Here is a 19,786-nt window from a genome sequence, read left to right as displayed (position 1 = left end):
CGGGCGGCTCACGATGGCCGCCTCCTTCTCCAGGAAGCCGCGCACCTGGTCCTGCGCCGCCGCCCGCTGCAGCTGCTTCTGCTCCTCGCGCCGCGCGCCGCGCTGCTTCTCGTAGGCCTGCGGGGCGGAAACCGCGGGGAAGCTGAGGCCGCTCAGGCGCCGCTGCTCTGGCACAGGCCTGACTGGCCCAGGGTGGCACTCCCCAACCGGTGTGATGGGCCCCGCAGACCGTCTCTCCCAAACAGGCTCAGATGCAGCCTGCTCGGGGGTTCCCCGGAAGGGTTAGCCACAGGAAAAAAGAGTTTTGAAGAACAGGGTCTCACTCTGTAGCCCAGGCTGGCCTCAAATACTCAATCCTCCTGCCCCGGACTCAGAGATGATGGGAACACAGGGGCACTTGGGCCGCCTCGGGGTCAACAGCTCAACAAGGGGGCGGAGGGTGGCTCCCTGGCAGAGCTGTTAGCACACCCCAGGCCACGGGTAGGATGCCTACAACCCCATTTCCTGATCCCTGGAAAACCAGGCAGCCATGGGAAGGCTCAGCCCAGTGCGCCTCAGACACGGGATGAGAGGCCTGCATCTTCCAAGCGTGTCTGGGGAGGCCAGCCCGACACTGCTCGGAGCCCCACTCCCACTCGGCCCGCGCATGCTCCAAGCTGCCCCGCCAGCCTGCCTCACAGACACTGAGACCGAGGAGGCCAGGCGCGCGCGCTTGGCAAGGCTGCCGGGTACCTAGGGCGGGGTGCTCGCTGCCTCTGGGGCCTGCTGTCTGGGGGAACACCGTCGTAAATGACACAGCACATGCAGGCTCACAGCTGTGACAGGAGAAGTGCCCAGGGCAGACCCCAGAACACTTGATCTTAGCCAAAAGGCCGAGAAGCGACAAGGGCAGACCCTAGAAGCCCGCGGGAGGTAACAGCAGGCGACACCTGGGCTGAAAGGCGGCGAGCAAGAGGGGACACGCACTGGGCAGAGGAACAGCACGGCAGAAGGCCCCAGGGAAAGAAACCGCGACGGGGTCCCCAGCGGCTCTTCCTGGAGCTCAGAGCCCAGACCGGGCCACCCGCGCCCCTTCCCTGTCCGTCACCTTCATTTGCCGGGCAATCTCTCTCTTCTGGTGCAGGATGTACTCCAGGATGGCCTCACGCTCGTACAGGTAGCCATCTGGGCTGCAGGGAGAGGTGGAGGAGAAGCACGCCTGACTAGGCACACACATCGCACACCTGTGACCCCAGCACTGGGGAGTGTGAGGCGGGAGGACCATTGCCCCAGGCGCACCGGGATCACAGACGAGGTCCCCAGGGCCCTGCACCCCGCTATGAACATGGCATGCTCTTCGCCATGCCACGAGAGTGGGACAGGAAATGTCCGTGAGCCACAGAACACAGAGGCCGCCTGGCCAGACCGATACCCGCAGCCCCTTCACCCGGCTTCCATCCCGTCCCCAGCGCCTCACGTGACGACAGGGTCGTGGCAGGGCTGCAGAGAGAGGCAGCAGCAGTCGAAGTCCTTCACTGCGTCACGGCTCAGGCGGATGTTTTGGGTCCCGTAACCCGAGGCCGCTGGGGACAGAGATGGGTAGTGATGGACAGGGCCAAGAGAGAGGGAGGTGGCACAGGCCTGTAATTCTAGCACTGGGAAGGCTGAGGCAGAAGGATTCTGTGGGCTGAAGGCCACATGGGACTACACAGTGAGTTGAAGGCCAACCTGGACTATGTAGCAAGACTCTCACCCTCCCCCCGTCAGTCAGTCAATCAATTAGTCAAGAGCCCTGCGACCTATAGGAAACTGTGGACTCCCAGGGAGAGTGACGCATAGGCCCCGGCAGCAAGGGGAGCTTGGCAGAGTTCATGGCTGACGCCTGCTGGCTCTCCGCTTCTGAGCAAGCTCCAGTGTATGCAGTGCCCCAGGTCTCGGTCCCCCTCGGGGACACGTGTCATCCGGCACAGTACCTGTGTCCTTCTTCTTCTCGTGATAGGTGTACACGGCGCCCGCCGTGCAGTTCTTGCCGTGCCGCGTCATCGCAGGGCGGGAGGGGCGCCGGAGGCTGTGGGGACCAGAGCCGGGCGCGGGAGGCCACTCTCGTCCTCGGGTTGCGCTTCTCCTCGGGACTTTGCTGAATGAGCCCAACTGCAGCCCTTGACAACAAAACAAAGAGTTGCTGGGGGGTGGCCAAAGCGGCAGCTGTGCCATTTATTTTATTTTATTTTTTGTGGTCCTGGGGCTTGAACCCAGGGTCTTCACACTGAGCCACACACCCTGCCCTTTTCACTTTGTGACACAAGCTCTGGCCAGGGTGTCCAGGCTGGGCTCGAACTTGCGATCCCTTGCGATCCTCTGGCTCAGACTCACTGTGGAGGCCGGGCAGGCTTCCCCAAGTCTCCCTGGTGACTAGCCCGGCAGCCTGCATGCTTCATGACCCTTCAAAGCATTTCATCAAATTATCCTCCCGTCTCACCTGTTTTTAAATTACCACCTAAAGCCTCTCCCCCTAAGCTTAGTCACAAAGGATACACTTTTTGCACAATGTAAATCTTATCCTTCTAAAATAGCGCTGTTATGCTGTGTTACAAACAGTAGTTGGTGGAATCTAAACACCCTATGATTTGAGACCTGCCATTATCCACTTGAAAAGTGCAAGAAGCACTCAGCAGCCGGGGGCTGGGATCCTGGGCCTCCTGCGGATGAGGCAAGCACTCGCCGCAGAGCCTCAGCCCAGGAGGAAGTCACTTCACAGCTCAGTCTTCAACCTGCATTTCCCTCGCACTTCCCCCTGTGCTACCATTTTGTTTTGTTTTGTTTTTAAAGTATTGGGAGTTTGAACCCGGGGCCTTGGCTATGAGCTACATCCCCAGACCTTTCTTACACAATCTGCGTCAAGCATTCCGATAGATGGGTGGTTCTCCAGTGTGACCCTGGGGCCCTTAAGGGCAGCACTAAGGACCATCACAAGCCTAAGTCCTTACTTTCCGCTGGCACTCCTTCTGTCACACGCGGACAGTGCAGTTTCGCAGAGCCTGGGGGAGTATGCCATCCGTGAGGGGGGGTGCTGTGATGCTCGGCGAGGTGGGGTGGTGTGTGTTAGTGGCCTGGCACGGTCACCATGGAGACGAACTGACGGTGTGTGCTGCGGTGCCACCGCCAGCCCCATGGCGGCAATTCTTCTCCTCTCTGTCCCTGGGGCGGGGAGGGGCTCTGAGCACCTCAGGACACGCGCTACAGCACACTGTAAACGGGTAAACTGGCAACCACCCTCGCCAGGCGAGGTGCCGCACACCTGGGATCCCGCACCCAGGAGCTGAGGCTGGGGGATCGCTGCGAGTTCAAGGCCAGCCTGGGTTACCTAGCAAGCCCGTCTCAACAAAACAACAAAAGCAAACTGGACGCCCCCCAAATACACATGGAACAGATAAACACACCTGGGCACAGGTTCGCAATGTGTACGCCTGGCAACGACACAGAACACCCTGCTGTCACACCAAGCACCTGGTGGGTGGAGCTGTCTCCATGTGTATAAAGTTCAACAGCTCACCAAAGTCACCACAGCCTCGAAGCCAGGCTTCCTGTGCAGGCGGCAGAGGCAGGGAGCCCCCCCCCCCCTTATTGGAATCTGGGTGCGGCTGACGGGTGTGTTTACTCTGAGGACCCACCGGGCGGTGCCCTTCTGCACTCTGCGCTTCCGTGCACCGGTTCCAGAGAGGCAGCCCCGGGGCCACATGAGCCCGCTGCGCCCTTCCAAGAGTCCAAGGGTGCGTGGATAAATTCTCTGTTGTTCTTTTGCAGTCCTGAGGACGGAACCCAGGCTCTTGGCACTGAGCTACCAGCCCATTTTTTCGGTTTTAGTTTGAGACAGGGTCTGGCTAAGTCACCAGATTGCCAAGGCTGGGCAATTGTGATCCTCCTGCCTCAGCCTCCAGAGTGCTGAGGTAAACTGCTAGGGTAAATTATTCTTTTGTCTTTGTGGTGCTGGGGTGGAAGCCAGGACTTCCGGCACACTAGGCAAGCGCTTTCCCACGGAGCTGTGGCCCCAGCCCTAAGATAAATGATTAAGAGTGGAACCACTGGCTCAAGGTGCATGGATTTACCCTTCGAATCTGCCCTTGCTCTCTAAGCAGAGTAGAGGCTGACACATCCCCAAGCCTAGGAGCCCTGTCCTCCCGCTGTGCACGGGGTTCCCCGTACCCCTGAGCTGAGCCAGGCCGGTGAGGCACCTTGCACATGAGGCTCCGGAGTATGTGGAGCTGGGGCAGGCACCTGAGACATCCCAAGGCAGCCCTGCCGTGAGGCTTCCATCCTAAAATCACAGTCGCTGAGAACTCAGAGGGAACGACAGAGATTACAGAGAAAATGGGGCACGCACGGCACCCAGAAACTGTCAGTGATGCTGAAGGCAACATGCAGGAAGCGGGTGTGGGGGTTGCACGCCTGTAATCCCAGCACTCGGGAGGCTGAGGCAGGAGGATCGTTGTGAGTTCGAGGCCAGCCTGGGCTACAAAGTGAGCTCAAGGCCAGCCTGAACTGCATAGCGAGACCCTGTTCCAAAAAGACCAAAATAAAAAGAGATAGGAGGATCACTGTGAGTTCAAGGCCAGCCTGAACACGACATACTGTGACCCTGTCTCAAAACACAAACAAAACACACACCAAAAAAAAATCCTAAAAAACAAGCTTCATAGCAAAACTCACTGTACATGAAACTGCAGCAGATCAACAAGAAAGAGAACAGTTTCCTCAATGGAAAAGTGAGTGAGGGATGGGAAGAAGCAGAAGATGTGCAAAAGCCAGCAAGCCCCTGAGGGGACACGGGGGGCTGCAGGGCAGTGCTATCCAACCTCTTGGCCCGGGGGAGGAGCCCTGAGGAGCAGACACTGCCGTTCTGGAGGGGTGTCCTTGACACCCAGCTCCTCCCTGGGGACAGGCAATGTAAAGGCTGTGAGCTGAACTGGCGTCCTGGGGGAAGCTCAGCCACTTCGAGCTGGGTGGGTGAAGAAACCAGAACTCAACACAAATCTCAAATCTGTGACCACACAAAATGAAAACATCTCATTTTGGGGGCTGGGAATATAGCTCAGTGGCACAAGCGCCGGCCTGGCAAGTGCAAGGTCCTGAGTTCGATTCCCAGTCCCTCCCCGCAAAAAAAGAAAACATCTCATTTTGATCTTTTGCCAGAGTACTGGGGACCAAACCCAGGGCCCTCGCACTGAGCCACATCCACAGCCTTTTATTTTTAAATTTTGAGACAGTGTCTGCCTAAGGCACTAAACTGCCTACTCTGGGCTGAAACTTGTGATTGTCCTGCCTCAGCCTCCCAGAGCGTTAGGATTACAGGAGCACACCAGGGTGTGCTACAATGAGCCACTTTTGAGAGCAGCTTCAAACAAAAGGCTACACATTAGAAGAGACAGAAACACAGGAATCAACCCATGAACCAAGGCGGGAGTTGTTGGATCAGTTTGTGGAGGATTCTGCCGCGGACCCTCTGCCGGCTTCCGGCTGGTGACTTCGTTTTTTGAGCCTCAGTCTCACTTGGTGAAAAAAGGTATCAACACAGGTCCTAGATCTCTGGACCACAGCGCTGTAAGGATAACCTGTGAGCTGCTCAGAGCTGGAATACAGGAGCCTCCGGAAGAAGTCCAGAAGCCGGGGCGTCCAGCACTCCAAGAGCTCCACGGAGGTAAAAAGCAGCTTTCTCCTTATCGCCCTCTTCTGGCCGCTTCAAAACATTCGCCTTTCTCATTCAAAACCCACACACGACCTCTGCGCTACAGAGCTCTCGCTCCCCCTACTGGTGTCTTCTGCTCAGAAGCCAATTTTTTTTTTTGAGACAGGGTCTCCCCATGCAGCCGGCCTCAAACTCACTACGCAGCACAGGCTGGCCTCAAACTTGGGGCGATCCGACCCTCCTGCCTCAGCCTTCACAGTGCTGGGATTCCTGGGCGGCGGAAGGAGCAACGCCATTACCCAGAAAGGCCCTTCTGCCCCTTGGCTGTCACCTTGTCCCCGAGATGATCAGAGCACTGCTTGCAAAAGTGACCTTGACGCACCCCAACTTGACTCCTGGTCCCCTGACCCCTGGCCCCCTCCGCTGAGTTCCCAGCCCTTGGCCTCTGGAGTAAGCATCCGCACCTGTTGCCCCCCCAGCCCACGTGCCACCCGCTCCCCAGCCCTCCCCACCCCCACCGCGCCACTCAGGAAGGTCGTGCTGGCCTCAGGGACAAATTCCCGACTCTATTCTTAGCTGTCAACTGCCCTGACCCTGCGGCATTTGGCATCGGAAACCTCTGCTTTCCCAGAGGCCAGCCGCCGGCGTGGCCAAGACCTGAGCTCCGTGAGGTGAGAAATGTCTCCTGAGAGGGGACAGCTAGAGGGAGCATTTTTAAATGTTGCCAGGCTAATGAGAATGACCACAGGATCACCACTGGATTGATGGCGTGGCAAGTTTAGGAGCCCGACCCTCACGACCCCGGAACCTCCCAGCTTCGTGTGGGCCCACCTGCGGCTTGCAGGGAAGCCACCTGCCTAGGGCAGTGGCTCACAGCCAGGCCCAGGGACCGCTGGTCCCTGAGATGCTCCAGAGTGTCTGATGGCTTCTCCAGAGGCTGGGTGACCTGTGAGATCTTATGGTTCGGATCTGTGTGTGTACATACAGCTGGGGTGTTTTTTACTTTTTCTCTGTTGGGGATTAAACCCAGGGCCTTGCACAGGTTGAGCAAGCTCTCTGTCACTGACATACATACCAAGCCCCTGTCCCGGGCTTCCGTAAAGGTCTCTTTTAGCCAGGTGTGGTAGCACAGGCCTGCAATTCCAGCACTTGGGAGGCTGAGGCAGGAGGATCGCCACAAGTTTGAGGTCAGCCTGGGGTACATAGCAAGACCCTGCCCTTCTCCCCACAAACGTGTCTATTTATTTATTTATTTATTTATTTATTTATTTATTTATTTATTTTTGGTCTTTTTGAGACACGGTCTCGCTATGCAGTTCAAGCTGGCCTTGAGCTCACTTTGTAGCCTAGGCTGACCTCGAACTCGCAATGATCCTCCTGCCTCAACCTCCCGAGTGCTGGGATTACAGGCGTGAGCCACCACGCCCGGCCATAAAAAGTCTTTTAAATTGGGCAGGGTGGTGCACACCTGTAATCCTAGCACTCTGGAAACTGAGGCAAGAAGAGCACAAGTTCAAGCCCAACCTGGGCAACTGAGCAAGCTCCCATTTCAAAACAAAAAATTAAAAGGCTGGGAATGTAGCTCAGGGGCCACGGGCTGGACCAGGTGAGGAGTGAGTGGGGTCTGCTGCTAGCCACAGGGTTTATTTTGGGGCGATGTAATGTTCTAGAACAAAGTGGCAATGGGTACACAACACAGAGAGCAGACCGAAGCCCCTGGGACCACACGTGTCAGTGGTGAAGGTCAGGGTGCTCACTCTTTTTTTTTTTTTTCTCCCAACTTGACTCCTGGTCTCAAACTCACTACGCAGCACAGGCTGGCCTCAAACTTGGGGCGATCCGACCCTCCTGCCTCAGCCTTCACAGTGCTGGGATTCCTGGGAGGCGGAAGGAGCAACTCCATTACCCAGAAAGGCCCTTCTGCCCCTTGGCTGTCACCTTGTCCCCGAGATGATCGAACTCAGGACCTTGTGCTTGCCAGGCAAGTGCTGTACCGCTGAGCTAAATCCCCAGCCCCAGGGCACTCACTCTTGCACCAGCCACTTTTTCGAGATCTCGGTTTCAATTTCTTTTTTTCTTTTCTTTTTCTTTCTTTTTTTTTTTTTTTGCTTATGGTTTCAATTTCTAATACGGCCAACACGGATCGATGTACCTCACATAAACCAAGCCCTCTGGGGGCCCCCATGAGTTTCTGGATCCTGAGACCAAAAAGTGTGAGAATCTCTGCCAACGGCTGTGGGGCTGCCAGGTGGCAGGGCTGGGATTTTAAAATTCCAGAAATTGAGCTTGTACCCACCCTGCTGTACTGTCTCCTCACTAGGCCCAACTTCAAAATAAAACACAGAACCACTGCCATCTGCTGCCACCAGCACTGCAGGGGGACAGCCAGGGTGGGAGCCACCACAATGCCAGCTCCTGTCAGCATCACCCCCACTTCACCAGATGAAGCACCCGGATGCCCAGCTGAAAGCACCAGGCCGGGATGGAACTCAGGCAGCCAGGCTCTCGAGCTGCCTTCTCCTTTTAGGGGAATGACAGAGGGTCTGGCTGTGAGGCACAGGCTGGCCTCAAACTCCTAACGATCCTCCTGCCTCAGCCTCCCAAGTGTGGGATTACTGGTGTATGCCACTATGCCCAGCCCTGAGAGTCTCTCTCTTCTAAGGACACCAACTCCATCAGCTGAAGGCCTGACCCTATGACTTCACTCAATCTTAATTCCTTCCAAAGAGGCCCTACTCCAAATACAGCCGGGAATCAGAGCCTCCACATACGGACTGGGGGAGAAAGGGACACTCGGTTGCTAAAGGCACCTGAGGCCGCGAATCCATCCTGCTGTCCTTGAACGCGGGCCAGCCAGGTGCGATCCGAGGAGAAGCTGCAGCACAAAGGCAGTCACCGCACACGGCTGAGCCTGGCGTAATCAAGACTTCAGATTTAATTTCCTTGTACCAGGACACAGCAGGGACTGCCATGAAGGGATGGATGATGACTATTTTCAACCTTGTGAGCCATATGGCCCCCATCAGTGGCAACTGGCTCTGCCCTTGTGGGGTCAAAGCAGCCCGGACACAAAGGCAACCAACAGGCACGGCTGTGCATCACACATGACTACCACAGGCCACGTTTATTCTTCTTTCGACTTTACTCAATTACTTAAAAATGTTTAAACACAAACAAACAAACAAAACCCTTGGTAATCCCAGCACTCTGGGAGGCTGAGGCAGGAGGACTGCAAGTTTGAGCACAGCCTGGGGTTTTTAGCAACTTAGTGAGACTCTCTCAAAAAAAAAAAAAAAAAAAACAATAGAGAGTGGGTTCATCATGAAGGCCCTGGGTTCAAGCTCCAGCACTGCAGGCGATACAAAAACAGGTGGCAGTCACAACAGTCAGACATCTGCGGGGGAATGTATCTACACCATGTAAAAACTCATAATTCAACAATAAAACAATCTAGCTTAAACATGAGCAAAGGATTGGAACAGACTTTTCTCCAAAGAAGATATAAAAATAGCCAGTAAACATATGGAAAGATGTTTAGTACCATTAGTCGTTAAGGAATTGTAATAAAAAATACAACGAGCTTGGTAGAGTGGTGCACACCTGTAATCCCAGTGCTTGGGAGGCTGAGGCAGGAGGATCACTGAGAGTCTGAGGCCAGCCTGGGCTACAGAGTGTACACAGTTAATTGAAGACCAGGTTAAACTATACGGTGACTCCTGGTCTCAAAAATAAACCCACAATGAGATACCAGTTCACATCCTACGAGGATAGCTACAGTAAAACCAAATCAACAGATAATAAGTGTTGGTAAAAATACGGTAAAATTAGAATCCTCATGTATCACTGGTGGGGATGTGAGGTGGTGTTGCCACTTTGGAACCATCTGGCAGTTCCTCCAAAGATTCACTGTAGTCACCATTTGACCCAGCAATTCCACTTCTAATTGAACGAGAACATGTGTACATGCAGAAACTTGTACACCCAGCCGGTGCCACAGCACATGGCTGTAACCCCAGCTACATGGTAGGCTGAGTCAGGAGGACTGAAAGTCTGAGGCCAGCCATGACAACTTAGAAAAAAACTGCCTAAAAGTACAACGTAAACAAGGGGGTTGGGTGTGTAGCTCAGTGGTAGAGCATCGCTGGGTTCCATTCCTAGTAACCCAAAAGCAAAAACAAAAATAAAACAAGACAAAAAATTATACCCAAATGTTAACAGTACTATTTGCTTTTGGGACTTTTTTTAAGTTAGATTTTATTGGTACATTTTAGATAGACATAATGTGTTTTTTGTTTTTTGAAACAAGGTCTTGCTATGTGGTTCAGGCTGGTCTAGAACTCTCTATATAGCCCACACTGGCTCAAACTTGGTGATTCTCCTGCCTCAGCCTCCTGCATGCTGGGATTATAGGCATGCACCATCATGCCCAGCTTGATAATGGTACTGGTTTTATGTTTGCTGTTTGTTTTTTTATTGTACTAGGGATTAAACTCAGGGTCTTGTGCATGCTAGGCCAGCAGTCTAACACTACATTCCCAGACCCCACCTTTTTGGGGTACTGCGTGTAACAGTGAAAAGAGGAAACAATCCAAGAAGTCCAACAACTGATGGAGAAATGAAATGTGCCCTATCTTATACAATGAGACATTATTCAGCCACAAAAAGAGAAAAAGTACTGGTACGTGCTACATGGATGGACCTCGAAACTGTATGTTAAGTGAAAGAAACCAGTCACAAAAGACCACATCTCATTTGGGGGAGACAGCACTGGCTCTTGCTCATCGCATGCACAAAGCCACATACCGTACGACTGCGTCTGAGTGAAGTTGTGCAAATTAGGCCAATCCACAGAGATGGAAGGTGGATTAATGGCTGTGTAAGGCCGGGGCTGGGAGGGAATGGAAGGAAGTGAGGAGTGACTATTCATACATAGTACCAGTTTGTTTTAAAGAGTGACGGCAAAAAATAAAATAAAATAAAATAAAATAAAGAGTGATGGCAATGCCAAGCCTGGTGGTGCACACCTATAATCCCGGCACTCAGGAGGCTGAGGCAGGAGGATCATGAAAAGCTGGACATCCGCCTGAGCTATACAGCAAGAGCCTGTCTCAAAAAACCAAAGAAGATGCCGGGGATATAGCTCTGCGGCATAAGCACCTGCCTGGCAAGTGCAAGATCCTGAGTTCAATTCCCAGTACCAAAAAAAAAAAAACCCAAAAAAACAAAAACGAAGAGTGATGGCAACTGGTAAGTCCCTATCTCTAAATAAATGAATGTATAAATAAATAGAAAAGGGATGGGGAGGTAGTTTAGTCTGAAGTCCTTGTTTTAATTCCCAGTACATGGGGCTGGGGACTTAGCTCAGCAGCACAGCGCCTGCCTGGCAAGTGCAAGGTAGTGAGTTCGATTCCCGGTACCGGAAAACAAAACAAAACAAAACAAAAATAATAATTCCCAGTACTGCAAACAAACAAACAAACAAATTGACAGTGGGGGTGGCCGCATAACTGTGAACACACTGGAAACTACTGAATTATACATTTTAAGTGAATAAATTGAGCCAGGCGTGGTGGCGCACACCTGTAATCCCAGCACTCAGGAGGCTGAGGTAGGAAGATCACCCAGAGTTTGAGCCCACTTATGGGCTACATAAGTGAGTTCAAAGCCAGCCTGCACTACATAGTGAGATCCTGTCTCAAAAAAGAAAAAAAGACAAAAATAAATAAATAAAATACCCCTGGATATGGGTTCATTCTCTGTCGCCTCATCCTCCACACCCCTCCTGCCTCCAGACACTTCTGGCCTGGGCGTGGTGGTGCACGCCTGTAATCCCAGCACTTGGGAGGCTGAGGCAGGAGGATCGTTGCGAGTTCAGGACGAGCCTGGGCTCCAAAGTGAGCTCAAGACCGGCCTGAACTGGATATCGAGACCCTGTCTCAAAAAGACAAAAAAAAAAAAAAAAAAAGATGAAAGCCAAAGTCCACCTGACTCCAGAGCTCCACAAAACGGTAAACCCCACCCCAGCCCTGAGAGAAAAGGGGTTGTCAAAGGGTGCAGAGAAGACGGCCACAGGCGACTGCACCTAACCCTAACTGTCCGCCGCCCTCCTCAGCCCAGTCTGGGTCGCTGAGGCCAAGACACGAGTCCTACTGCCTCAACTTCCAATTCTTAGACCCTGGAGGTTTCCCAGTCCCGTTTCGATCTGGACCTCCAACCCATCGTCCTCCATCGCCGAACTACTTTCCGCAAAGAACTGACAGACCCAGGGCGGGCTACTTCCAGGGCATGCTGGGAGATGTAGTTTACCCTCTAACTTGGCGAGGCCGGAAAGCTCAATTAATGATTTACAGGGAGCCGGGAATCCGAAAGCTAGTCCCAGTTCCACTTGGGACCCCAGAGCTCTACCCTGCAGGACTGGACCTCAGCCATACCATCCCCTCACCTCCTGGAACTCACCTCACAAAGGCCTCCTCGTTCGCTCTTCGCTTTAACTGTGCCAATACACCGGAAAGGAGTGCTGCTTTTCTCTTCCGCTCCGCCTCCTTCCGCCTGACAGTAGAGACCGGAAATAAATCTGCCCCTAGTTGCCGAGGTGCCTTGGTAAGTCCTTTCTTCTTTTCTTCCTCCCTCCGGAAACGTGAGTTGCAACTAGAAGGTTCCGGTTAATGAAGCTGGCACGAGTACAGGGGTTGCCTAGTACGAGCATTTCCCAGCGCAGATTTCCCGCTCCATTCCCAGGCTTTGGGCCTTCCACACCCAGGTTTAAGAACAAAACTACGCCAGAGGTCGGGATGCCTATTGCTCCAAATATATTATCTATTTTTTTTCACGCTGCATCTTAGGGGATTATTAAGAAGCGAGAACTTTTCTATCCCCACTTTATAGATAGAGGAACAGAGAAATCGAAATCCAGAGCCGTTTAAGCCGCTGTTAGGAAGCAGGGATTTATTAAGGCTATCGCAGGGACCAAGGCCTACCGTTTCTGCCAGTTTCTAGATATCTAGAGTCTCAGGCATTTATTTTCCTAGCTGGCCAAGCCAGCTCCCAGTGGGTGGACAGGCCTGGGAGATGGAGGGAAGAAGGAGGAAAAAGTGTAAATCCAGTCGCCTAAGCTCCCTACAGTGGCAGACACCCCGGCTTCTCTAAGGAGCTCTGGCTCTTAGCACCTTCCTCCTAAGGTCCCTTTAAAAGATTTGTCCCTCACCTGAGTCCCGCCCAGGGCAGGTAATGCAAGCCCCGCCCCACTACCAGAAACCGGGCTCTGGCTCGGTTACCACGGGAGCTGAGGACCCTTCCTCCCTCCCCTCCTCTCTCCCTTCCCCTCTCACAGCTGGCTGCTGCTGGCCGAGGAGGTCCCAGTTAAAGAGGAAGAGCAGTGTTCACGTATCTGGCCAGGTAAGTGCGTGTCCCTGAAGACACAGCCTGGCTTGGGGACCCTGCCACACTGAGTCCCACCCTTCTAAGACCCATAAGCTTGGGGTCCCTCGTCCCAGGAGATCAAGGCTGCTGTGCCGGCATAGTTTCAGACCCAAAAATACAGGACCTTGCTTTGCCTGTGATCTTTGATCTCTGTGGGTGGATGTAGCAATGGGCAGGGAGAGGCTAAGTGGAAGTTGCCAGGGAGGCGGAAGGAATCCCGGCTATCAAGGGAACTGTGTCCGAGCACCTACTGCGCACCAACCCTGTTGGGTGTTGCACAGGAAGGAAAAGCTACATCGCGCTCTCTGGCTCCTCTCTGAAAACACTGCCTTCCCTCAAATCCTGGCTCTGCTATTTGCAAACTGTGTCCATAGGCCAGTTATTTCACCTCCTTTGGCTTCGGTTTCCTCATCTGTAAAATGGGCACAATAGATCTGCTGAGAAAGTGGAAAGGAGCAGAGCCCAAGCCGTGACCCTTTGCCTTACTCCCCAGGGGCTGAGGCACCAGTCACCTACACTGCACCTGGTTTCAGGTGTCTACAAATTATGAGGGGCCACCCTTCCCTGCTGCTGCTCTATATGGGGTTGGCCACCTGTCTGGACACCTCTCACAGTGGAGAGCAAGACCAAGGTAGGTTGGCAGGAAGCGACTGGTAACCAGAGGCTTAGCCTCTGCCTTTCTATGTCCCCTTCTCCCGAGGGGTCCAAGCCCCCCCCCCCCTCAGACCAGGAGTCCAGACCTTTTTCTCAGGGGACCCCCTAGATCTCCATCCCCTTCTGTCCCCAGGCCTAGGGACCTTCTGTTTTTCTGCCTTCGCGTCTTTAGGCCCAGAAGTCTTTCTTGGCCCCTCAGAGGCCCAGAGGTTCCTGATGAGCCACAGGCGGGTTCCCCGAGCCAATCACTGGGACCTGGAGCTGTTCACGCCAGGGAACCTGGAGCGGGAGTGCATCGAGGAGCAGTGTTCCTGGGAGGAAGCCAGGGAATACTTTGAGGACAACATCCTGACGGTGAAGGCTGGGGGGCCCTGAAGCCTGGCACCCTCCGTCCTCTCCAGGCACTGGGACGGGAACCCTGGCCCTCAGCTCCTTTCCCTCTGGGGACTCAGAGGTCAGGATGGGCTGCTTTTGAGGGTTGCGAATCTCCCCACTGAACTGCTGCCTTTCCTCTTCTCTTCCCCTTCGGCCTTTCCAGAAGCGCTTCTGGGAGACCTACCCCTACAATGGCAAAGGAGGTGAGTGGGGCTCACACCCCCTTGTGCTGTGCAGTGATGATCACCAGTCCCCACGGAGGCTGAAGCAATGTCCCCCCAAAAATTAGACCCAAGGCTTGCCTGACCCCCAGTTCATGCTCCCTGTAGATGACCATTAAGGGGTCCCCTCCTTTGACAGTAGAACCTAGAACACTTCTGAGAAACTCATCTCCCTGCATTCGCAATTGGAGAAGGCCCTGCGTCCCTAGAAAGGGAGCAGTGCCCCGGAGGGAGGGTTAGAGCCGCAAGACCCAGCTGAGGGCTGAGCTGAGTCCTTCTTAGGGATCCAGACCCCCGCCCCTTCGGAGCATATTCTCCCTTCTGGAGCCAGGGCCAGAAGCTTAGCCATCCTCACCTGGCCTGTCCTCCCTGCCGCTTTGCCAATCCCCAGCCCCTCCTCTCAATTCTGAGGCTTCATCTTGACTGCAGCCTTGTTGCTAAGGGGGGCTGCTCCTTAGCAACGGGGTCTGGCCAGGCCAGCCTGAGGAAGCCCCAAGCGCTACCTGGCTGTCTTTCCCTCCCCCACAACCCTATCCCAGTTGCAGCAGCCTAGTTGCTAAGGAGGCCTTCTCCCTAGCAACTGCACCTAGTTGGAGTAGCCAGGGCTTCTTACCCGCTGGAGGACCCCCCTCTGGGCACCAGATGCCCCACCCCCTCATGGCCTGGTTGCTAGGGGTGGATGCACCTTAGCAACAGGCCCTAGGACTGGGCTGGAGTCCTCACATTGGAGCCTGGTTGCTAAGGGGAGGCAGTTCCTTTACTACAGGCCTAGCGAGTCCTATGGCTTCTTCAGTCCATGAATCTGGACAACTTGCCTCCTCAGCGCAGGTTTTCCCTAAAATGGGTAAAAATTCCAGGGTTTACTGTTTGAGGGATGCTCTCCATCCAGTGCCAAAAGAAATGTCCCCAAGCTGGGCATGGTGACACATTCTTATAATCTCAGCACTCTGGGAGGCCGAGGCAGAAAGATGGCATGTTGGAGCCTAGCCTGTGGGCAATTTAGCAATTTAGCAAGACTGTGTCTCAAAGTAAACCAAAAAAATAAAAATAAAAGAAGAATGGGGAGCCAGGTGTGGTGGCGCACACCTGTAATCCCAGCACTCGGGAGGCTGAGGCAGGAGGATCGTTGCGAGTTCAAGACCTAGCCTGGCTACAAAGTGAGCTCAAGGTCAGCCTGAACTGCCTAGTGAGACCCTGTCTCAAAAAGAAAAAAAAAAAAAAAAAAAAACGGGGAGCACAGCACAGCGCCTGCCTGGCAAATGTGAGGTCCTGTGTTCGATTCCTGGTACCAAAAAAAAAAAAGATAAGAAAGAAAGAATGGGGAAAGTAGCTCAGTGGAAAGACCCTGAGTTCAATCCCTAAACCCCGGGGGGGAAAAAAAGTATCTCCAGCAGCAAATTCTAGATAGCCTGAGGTCTCCCTGTGTGCCCTTGGAATGCTAAAGGGGTTCACATCTTAGCAACAGGCCACTTGAGTTCCAGACGTACAATCATTTGAGGGGTGTGTCCCTAGATTCCTCTGTGGTTAGGTGACTTTTTTCCAAAGCTTTCCTGTAGATTGTGATTATAGATTAGAGTTAAGGCCTTGTCCTTCAGTTGCCTAATCAGAAGAAGGGGTTGCATTCCAGAGCAGGTGGAGATGCCAGATAAAACACTGGAACCTTGGCTCCCTTTATGCCCCCTCCCTCACTGGGTAAATTTAAATTTCAGAAGCACAATGAAAAAAATTTAAAGTATAGATATATTCCAAATGCTTCAAGGGATATACTTATGTTAAAGTGTACTTGTTGTTGCTAGGCACATGGCTGTAATTCCAGCACCCTGGGAGGCTGAGGCAGGAGGATAACAAGTTCAACCCCAGCCTGGACAACTAAGTGGTGTTATTGTTTTAGTTTTCTCAAAAATAAATAAATAGATTATTAAATAAATAAAAGGCTAGGGATGTAGCCCAGTACGAAGGCCTTGGCTTCAATCTCTAGTACCAATAGACAAATAATCAATACATAAATAATTGTTGTGTATCTGAACGTCTTTTTTTTTTTTTTTTTTGGTCATTTTGAGACAGGGTCTCACTATGCAGTTCAGGCTGAACTTAAACTCACTTTGTACCCCAGGCTGGCCTTGAACTCACAGCAATCCTCTTGCTTCAGCCTCCCAAGTGCTGGGATTACAGGTGTGCGCCACCACGCCCGGCCTCTGAACATCATTTAACTGGATGCCCTGTTATTACTGGTTACATCTGACAATGCTCAGTGTAGGAGCCTCTTTGTTTCCTTTTGTGGCACTGAAGATTGAACCCAGGGTCTTTAGCACTGACCTGCACCCTGTCTTGGTTACTTTTCTCTCCTTGCTGAGACAAAATACCCAACACCCGAAATGAAGGAAGGAAAGGTTTATTTAGCTTACAGTTTGTGGAGGTTTCAGTGCATACTTGGCTGGCTCGGAGGCAGAAGACAGCAAAGCAACAAGAGCAAAGGGGGGAATGGCAGCCGAACAGCAAGCAGCCAGAGCAAAAGGAGGAATGGCGGCAAGCAGCCTCTTTCCCTGCCTTACTTTGTAAACAGGCTACCCCCACCTAAGGGACGTGTAGCTCTCACATAATCTTTGCCCTCCTCTTCCACAGGCTCAGGATGTATACAAAGTAAGCACTCTGGCTTCCTGCTAAGTCACTTAGCCAAACCTCTAGACTCCCCAAGTTGACACAATGTATCAACCATAACACACCCCCAGCCTTTTTTATTTTGAGACAGGGTTCCACTAAATTGCTAAGTTGCCCAGGCTGGACTTGAACTTGTGACCCACCTGCCGCGGCCTCCCACAATGCTGGGATTACAGGCACGTGCCACTGTGCCTGGGTTAGGGGCCTCTTGCAGCCAGCAGCCACCCCAGCACCCCACCCTGCCTTCAGTGTGTCAAGCACTAGCTTCGTAGATAGATCACTTAGAGGCTGTACCCCTGACTCATGGGGACTAGAACCATCCCACGTCAGCACAGGGCCTGCCTGCGTTGTCATGGGGCTACAGCTCCCCTATTTCTTAGTTCAAGATTAAGTTATTGCAGTTCCTTTATGCGCTAGAATTGCCTGAGGTCATGGGAGCAGGAAGGGTCCCAGCTCTGGGGGTGTGTGGAATTTGGATGCTGGGGTCCGGCAGCCCCTGAGATAGCCGCTCCCTTTCCGCACAGGGCAGAGACGAGTGGACGGAGCAGCCCTGGCTGTGGGGCTGACATCTGGCATCCTGCTCATCGTGTTGGTCAGCCTGGGAGCCTTCTGGTATCTACATTATCGGCGGCACCACACCCCAGGCCAGCAGCTGAGTCCCCAAGAGTAAGGGGGTCTGGAGGGAGGAAGGTTTGATCTAGGGCTGAGGATGGGGGGTTAGAGGGCACGAGGAACGCTCCAAAGACAGGCATGTGGGGAGTGAGTCTGTGAGCTTGCTGGTGGCTGGCTGTGCAGCTGTCTGTCCAGCACGCAGTAGGCGATCTAGCAGCATTTGCTGCCTGCCTGCCTTTGGGCTTCCGGGTGCCCAGAACACTGCTCAGGATACTGTGTCTGTGTCGGGGCTGTTACTGAGCAGCCTGTGGTCCACAGCTGCCAGTGGCCGGTCAGTTTCCATGGTGACGGCGGCACCACGTGTTTATGTGTGCCCTGAGTGGTCCAGGTGTGTCTCTCACCGGCAGGGTCTCAAAGGGGGTCTGAGTGTCAAAGTATAGTCGGTCTGGGTTTTCTTTACAGGATGAGTGTGACCTAGTATCCTTCTGTTGTGCTCCTGTCTGTATGGCTCTGCAGAGTTGTATGTGTCATCTGTCTGTGTGTCTGTCTACCTTCCTGTCTGCAGGGCTGCTTGTCTGCCTGTCATCTAGTAGATCTGTGAATGAATGGCTTTCTCTGTGGGTCCTTTTTCTTTTTTTGTACTGGGGATTGAACCCAGGGCCTTCACATCCCTAGCCTTTTTATTTTGAGACAAGGTCTTACAAAGTTGCCAAATTGCCTAAGATGGGCTTGAACTTGCAATCCTCCTGCCTGAGCCTCCTAGAATGCTGGATTGCAGGTGTATACTACGATGCTCAGGTGGTTTTATTCTTTCCTTTTTTAAGAACAGCGTCTTGACGTGTAGTCCGTGCGACCTTGAACTCCTTGTAGCCCAGGCTGGCCTTTAACTTGAGGCTCCTCTTTGGCTTCCCCTAATGCTGGGATTACAGACCTATACTCCTTTCTGCGTCTGCCTGCCATGTACGCTGTACTTTCAGGCACTTTTTCTGCCATATAGGGCTAGGCTGAAGGTGACCCTCCTTTCCTGTGGTCTGTTTCTCTTGCATCTCTAGGACCTGCCACTCTCATCGGTATCTCCTCGTCTCTGTCCTCTCTACTGTCCATCTCTAGCCTGACGCCCTCCCCCAGCCAATCGTTTCTGTCTCTAGGAGCAGCCTCATCAGCCCTCTGAGCCCTCCGACGCCCCTGCCTACTTCCCGACCCCCAGGCCTCCCGACCTACGAGCAGGCGCTGGCGGCCTCTGGGGTGCACGACGCACCTCCACCCCCTTACTCAAGGTAGGGGCGGAGCTGCTGCCCCGGACCGGGGTAAAGGGGGAGGGACGAGATCTGGGGCGGGACTTGGATAACCTGGGGGCAGGGCTTGAAGTGCGGGGGCGGGGCCCTGTGCAACTGTCTACAGGGGCGTGGCCCAGCCTTGGGAGAGTGGAGTATTGCAAGTATACAGAAGGGTGGGGCTTGTACCCAGAAGGTCCGGGATTGGCTGAGGCACAGTCCTGGTGGGGGGGCCAGCCAGATCTTTGACTCCCTACTGTGCTCCTCCCCTTGTAGCCTCAGGAGGCCTCAGTGAAGAGCTGCCGCTGAGCCGGGCTCCCCGAACCGTGCCCCCGATTCACAACGGATTCCGGAAGCCCCCAGGCCTCTTAAAAGTCCCGAGCTGAGCTGGGGGTGGGGGAAGATCAGGGGTCGTCCCACCCGAGGCCTACCCTGGCACACGTGTTTCCGCCGCGTACGGACACACGCATCTACGTGTTGCAGAACCCGGGTGCCTGCCCCTCGCGCGCCCCCTCCCAACTGGGGGGACACCGACCAGTCCGGTCCTCAGGATAGGTATGCGTGCAGGTCGGGCGAGCCGACTTGCGTATGGCCAGATGTGACTCGACCATCGCCCTCCGGTGCCACGGGGCACGTACACGCGGAGAGCCCCGCCCGTGCACACGCGTGTCTTCCTCTAGCCCCTGTGCGCGCACAGGGGCCCTTCATAACCCAGGGGAAGGGTGGGGGGCGTATTTGCAAGTGTGCTGGAGAGGGCAGGTGCTCAGGCTGTACCCGGGGAACCGGAGTTGAGCTGTTCCAGATAAAAACCCTTTGGAAAGGAAACTCCTCCCCCAACAAAAAGGCCGAAACAATGCAAAAATAAATAAAAATCTAATGAATTGAACCGCGTTCTCTAGCGCATCTGCTCG

General features: G+C 53.8%; 2 protein-coding genes across 5 annotated transcripts in view; one reads left to right on the top strand and one right to left on the bottom strand.

The window, feature by feature from the left end:
• The window catches only part of Nosip (nitric oxide synthase interacting protein), a gene marked incomplete in the record, with an annotated part of 13,396 nt that extends 1,189 nt beyond the window's left edge, over positions 1-12,207 (bottom strand). Inside the window, 5 exon segments of the mRNA XM_013508985.1 lie at positions 1-117; positions 1,088-1,169; positions 1,457-1,562; positions 1,953-2,138; positions 12,119-12,207. Of these exon segments, the coding sequence (XP_013364439.1) occupies positions 1-117; positions 1,088-1,169; positions 1,457-1,562; positions 1,953-2,022 (375 nt within the window).
• Prrg2 (proline rich Gla (G-carboxyglutamic acid) 2) lies at positions 12,180-19,761 on the top strand. 4 transcript variants are annotated; one of them, XM_005412865.2, is made up of 8 exons: positions 12,180-12,262; positions 12,993-13,057; positions 13,615-13,712; positions 13,908-14,089; positions 14,274-14,313; positions 17,514-17,655; positions 18,750-18,878; positions 19,152-19,761. In XM_005412865.2, the coding sequence occupies exons 3-8, from the start codon at positions 13,628-13,630 to the stop codon at positions 19,168-19,170; spliced, it is 597 nt and encodes a 198-aa protein (XP_005412922.1). In that variant the 5' UTR covers positions 12,180-12,262; positions 12,993-13,057; positions 13,615-13,627; the 3' UTR covers positions 19,171-19,761. The 4 variants fall into 4 exon arrangements, with proteins under 4 accessions (XP_005412922.1, XP_013364440.1, XP_013364441.1 ...); XM_013508986.1 differs by having other exon boundaries at positions 13,575-13,712; XM_013508987.1 differs by lacking the exon at positions 12,180-12,262 and adding an exon at positions 12,379-12,447 and having other exon boundaries at positions 13,575-13,712.
• Positions 19,762-19,786: the final 25 nt, after the last annotated feature.

Source organism: Chinchilla lanigera, unplaced genomic scaffold (assembly GCF_000276665.1).
Source record: "Chinchilla lanigera isolate Chin_1 unplaced genomic scaffold, ChiLan1.0 scaffold00158, whole genome shotgun sequence".
In the NCBI taxonomy this organism is placed as follows: Eukaryota; Metazoa; Chordata; class Mammalia; order Rodentia; family Chinchillidae; genus Chinchilla; species Chinchilla lanigera.
The sequence above is the reverse complement of the archived record's forward strand: the minus strand, read 5'-3'. Positions and strand labels throughout refer to the sequence as shown.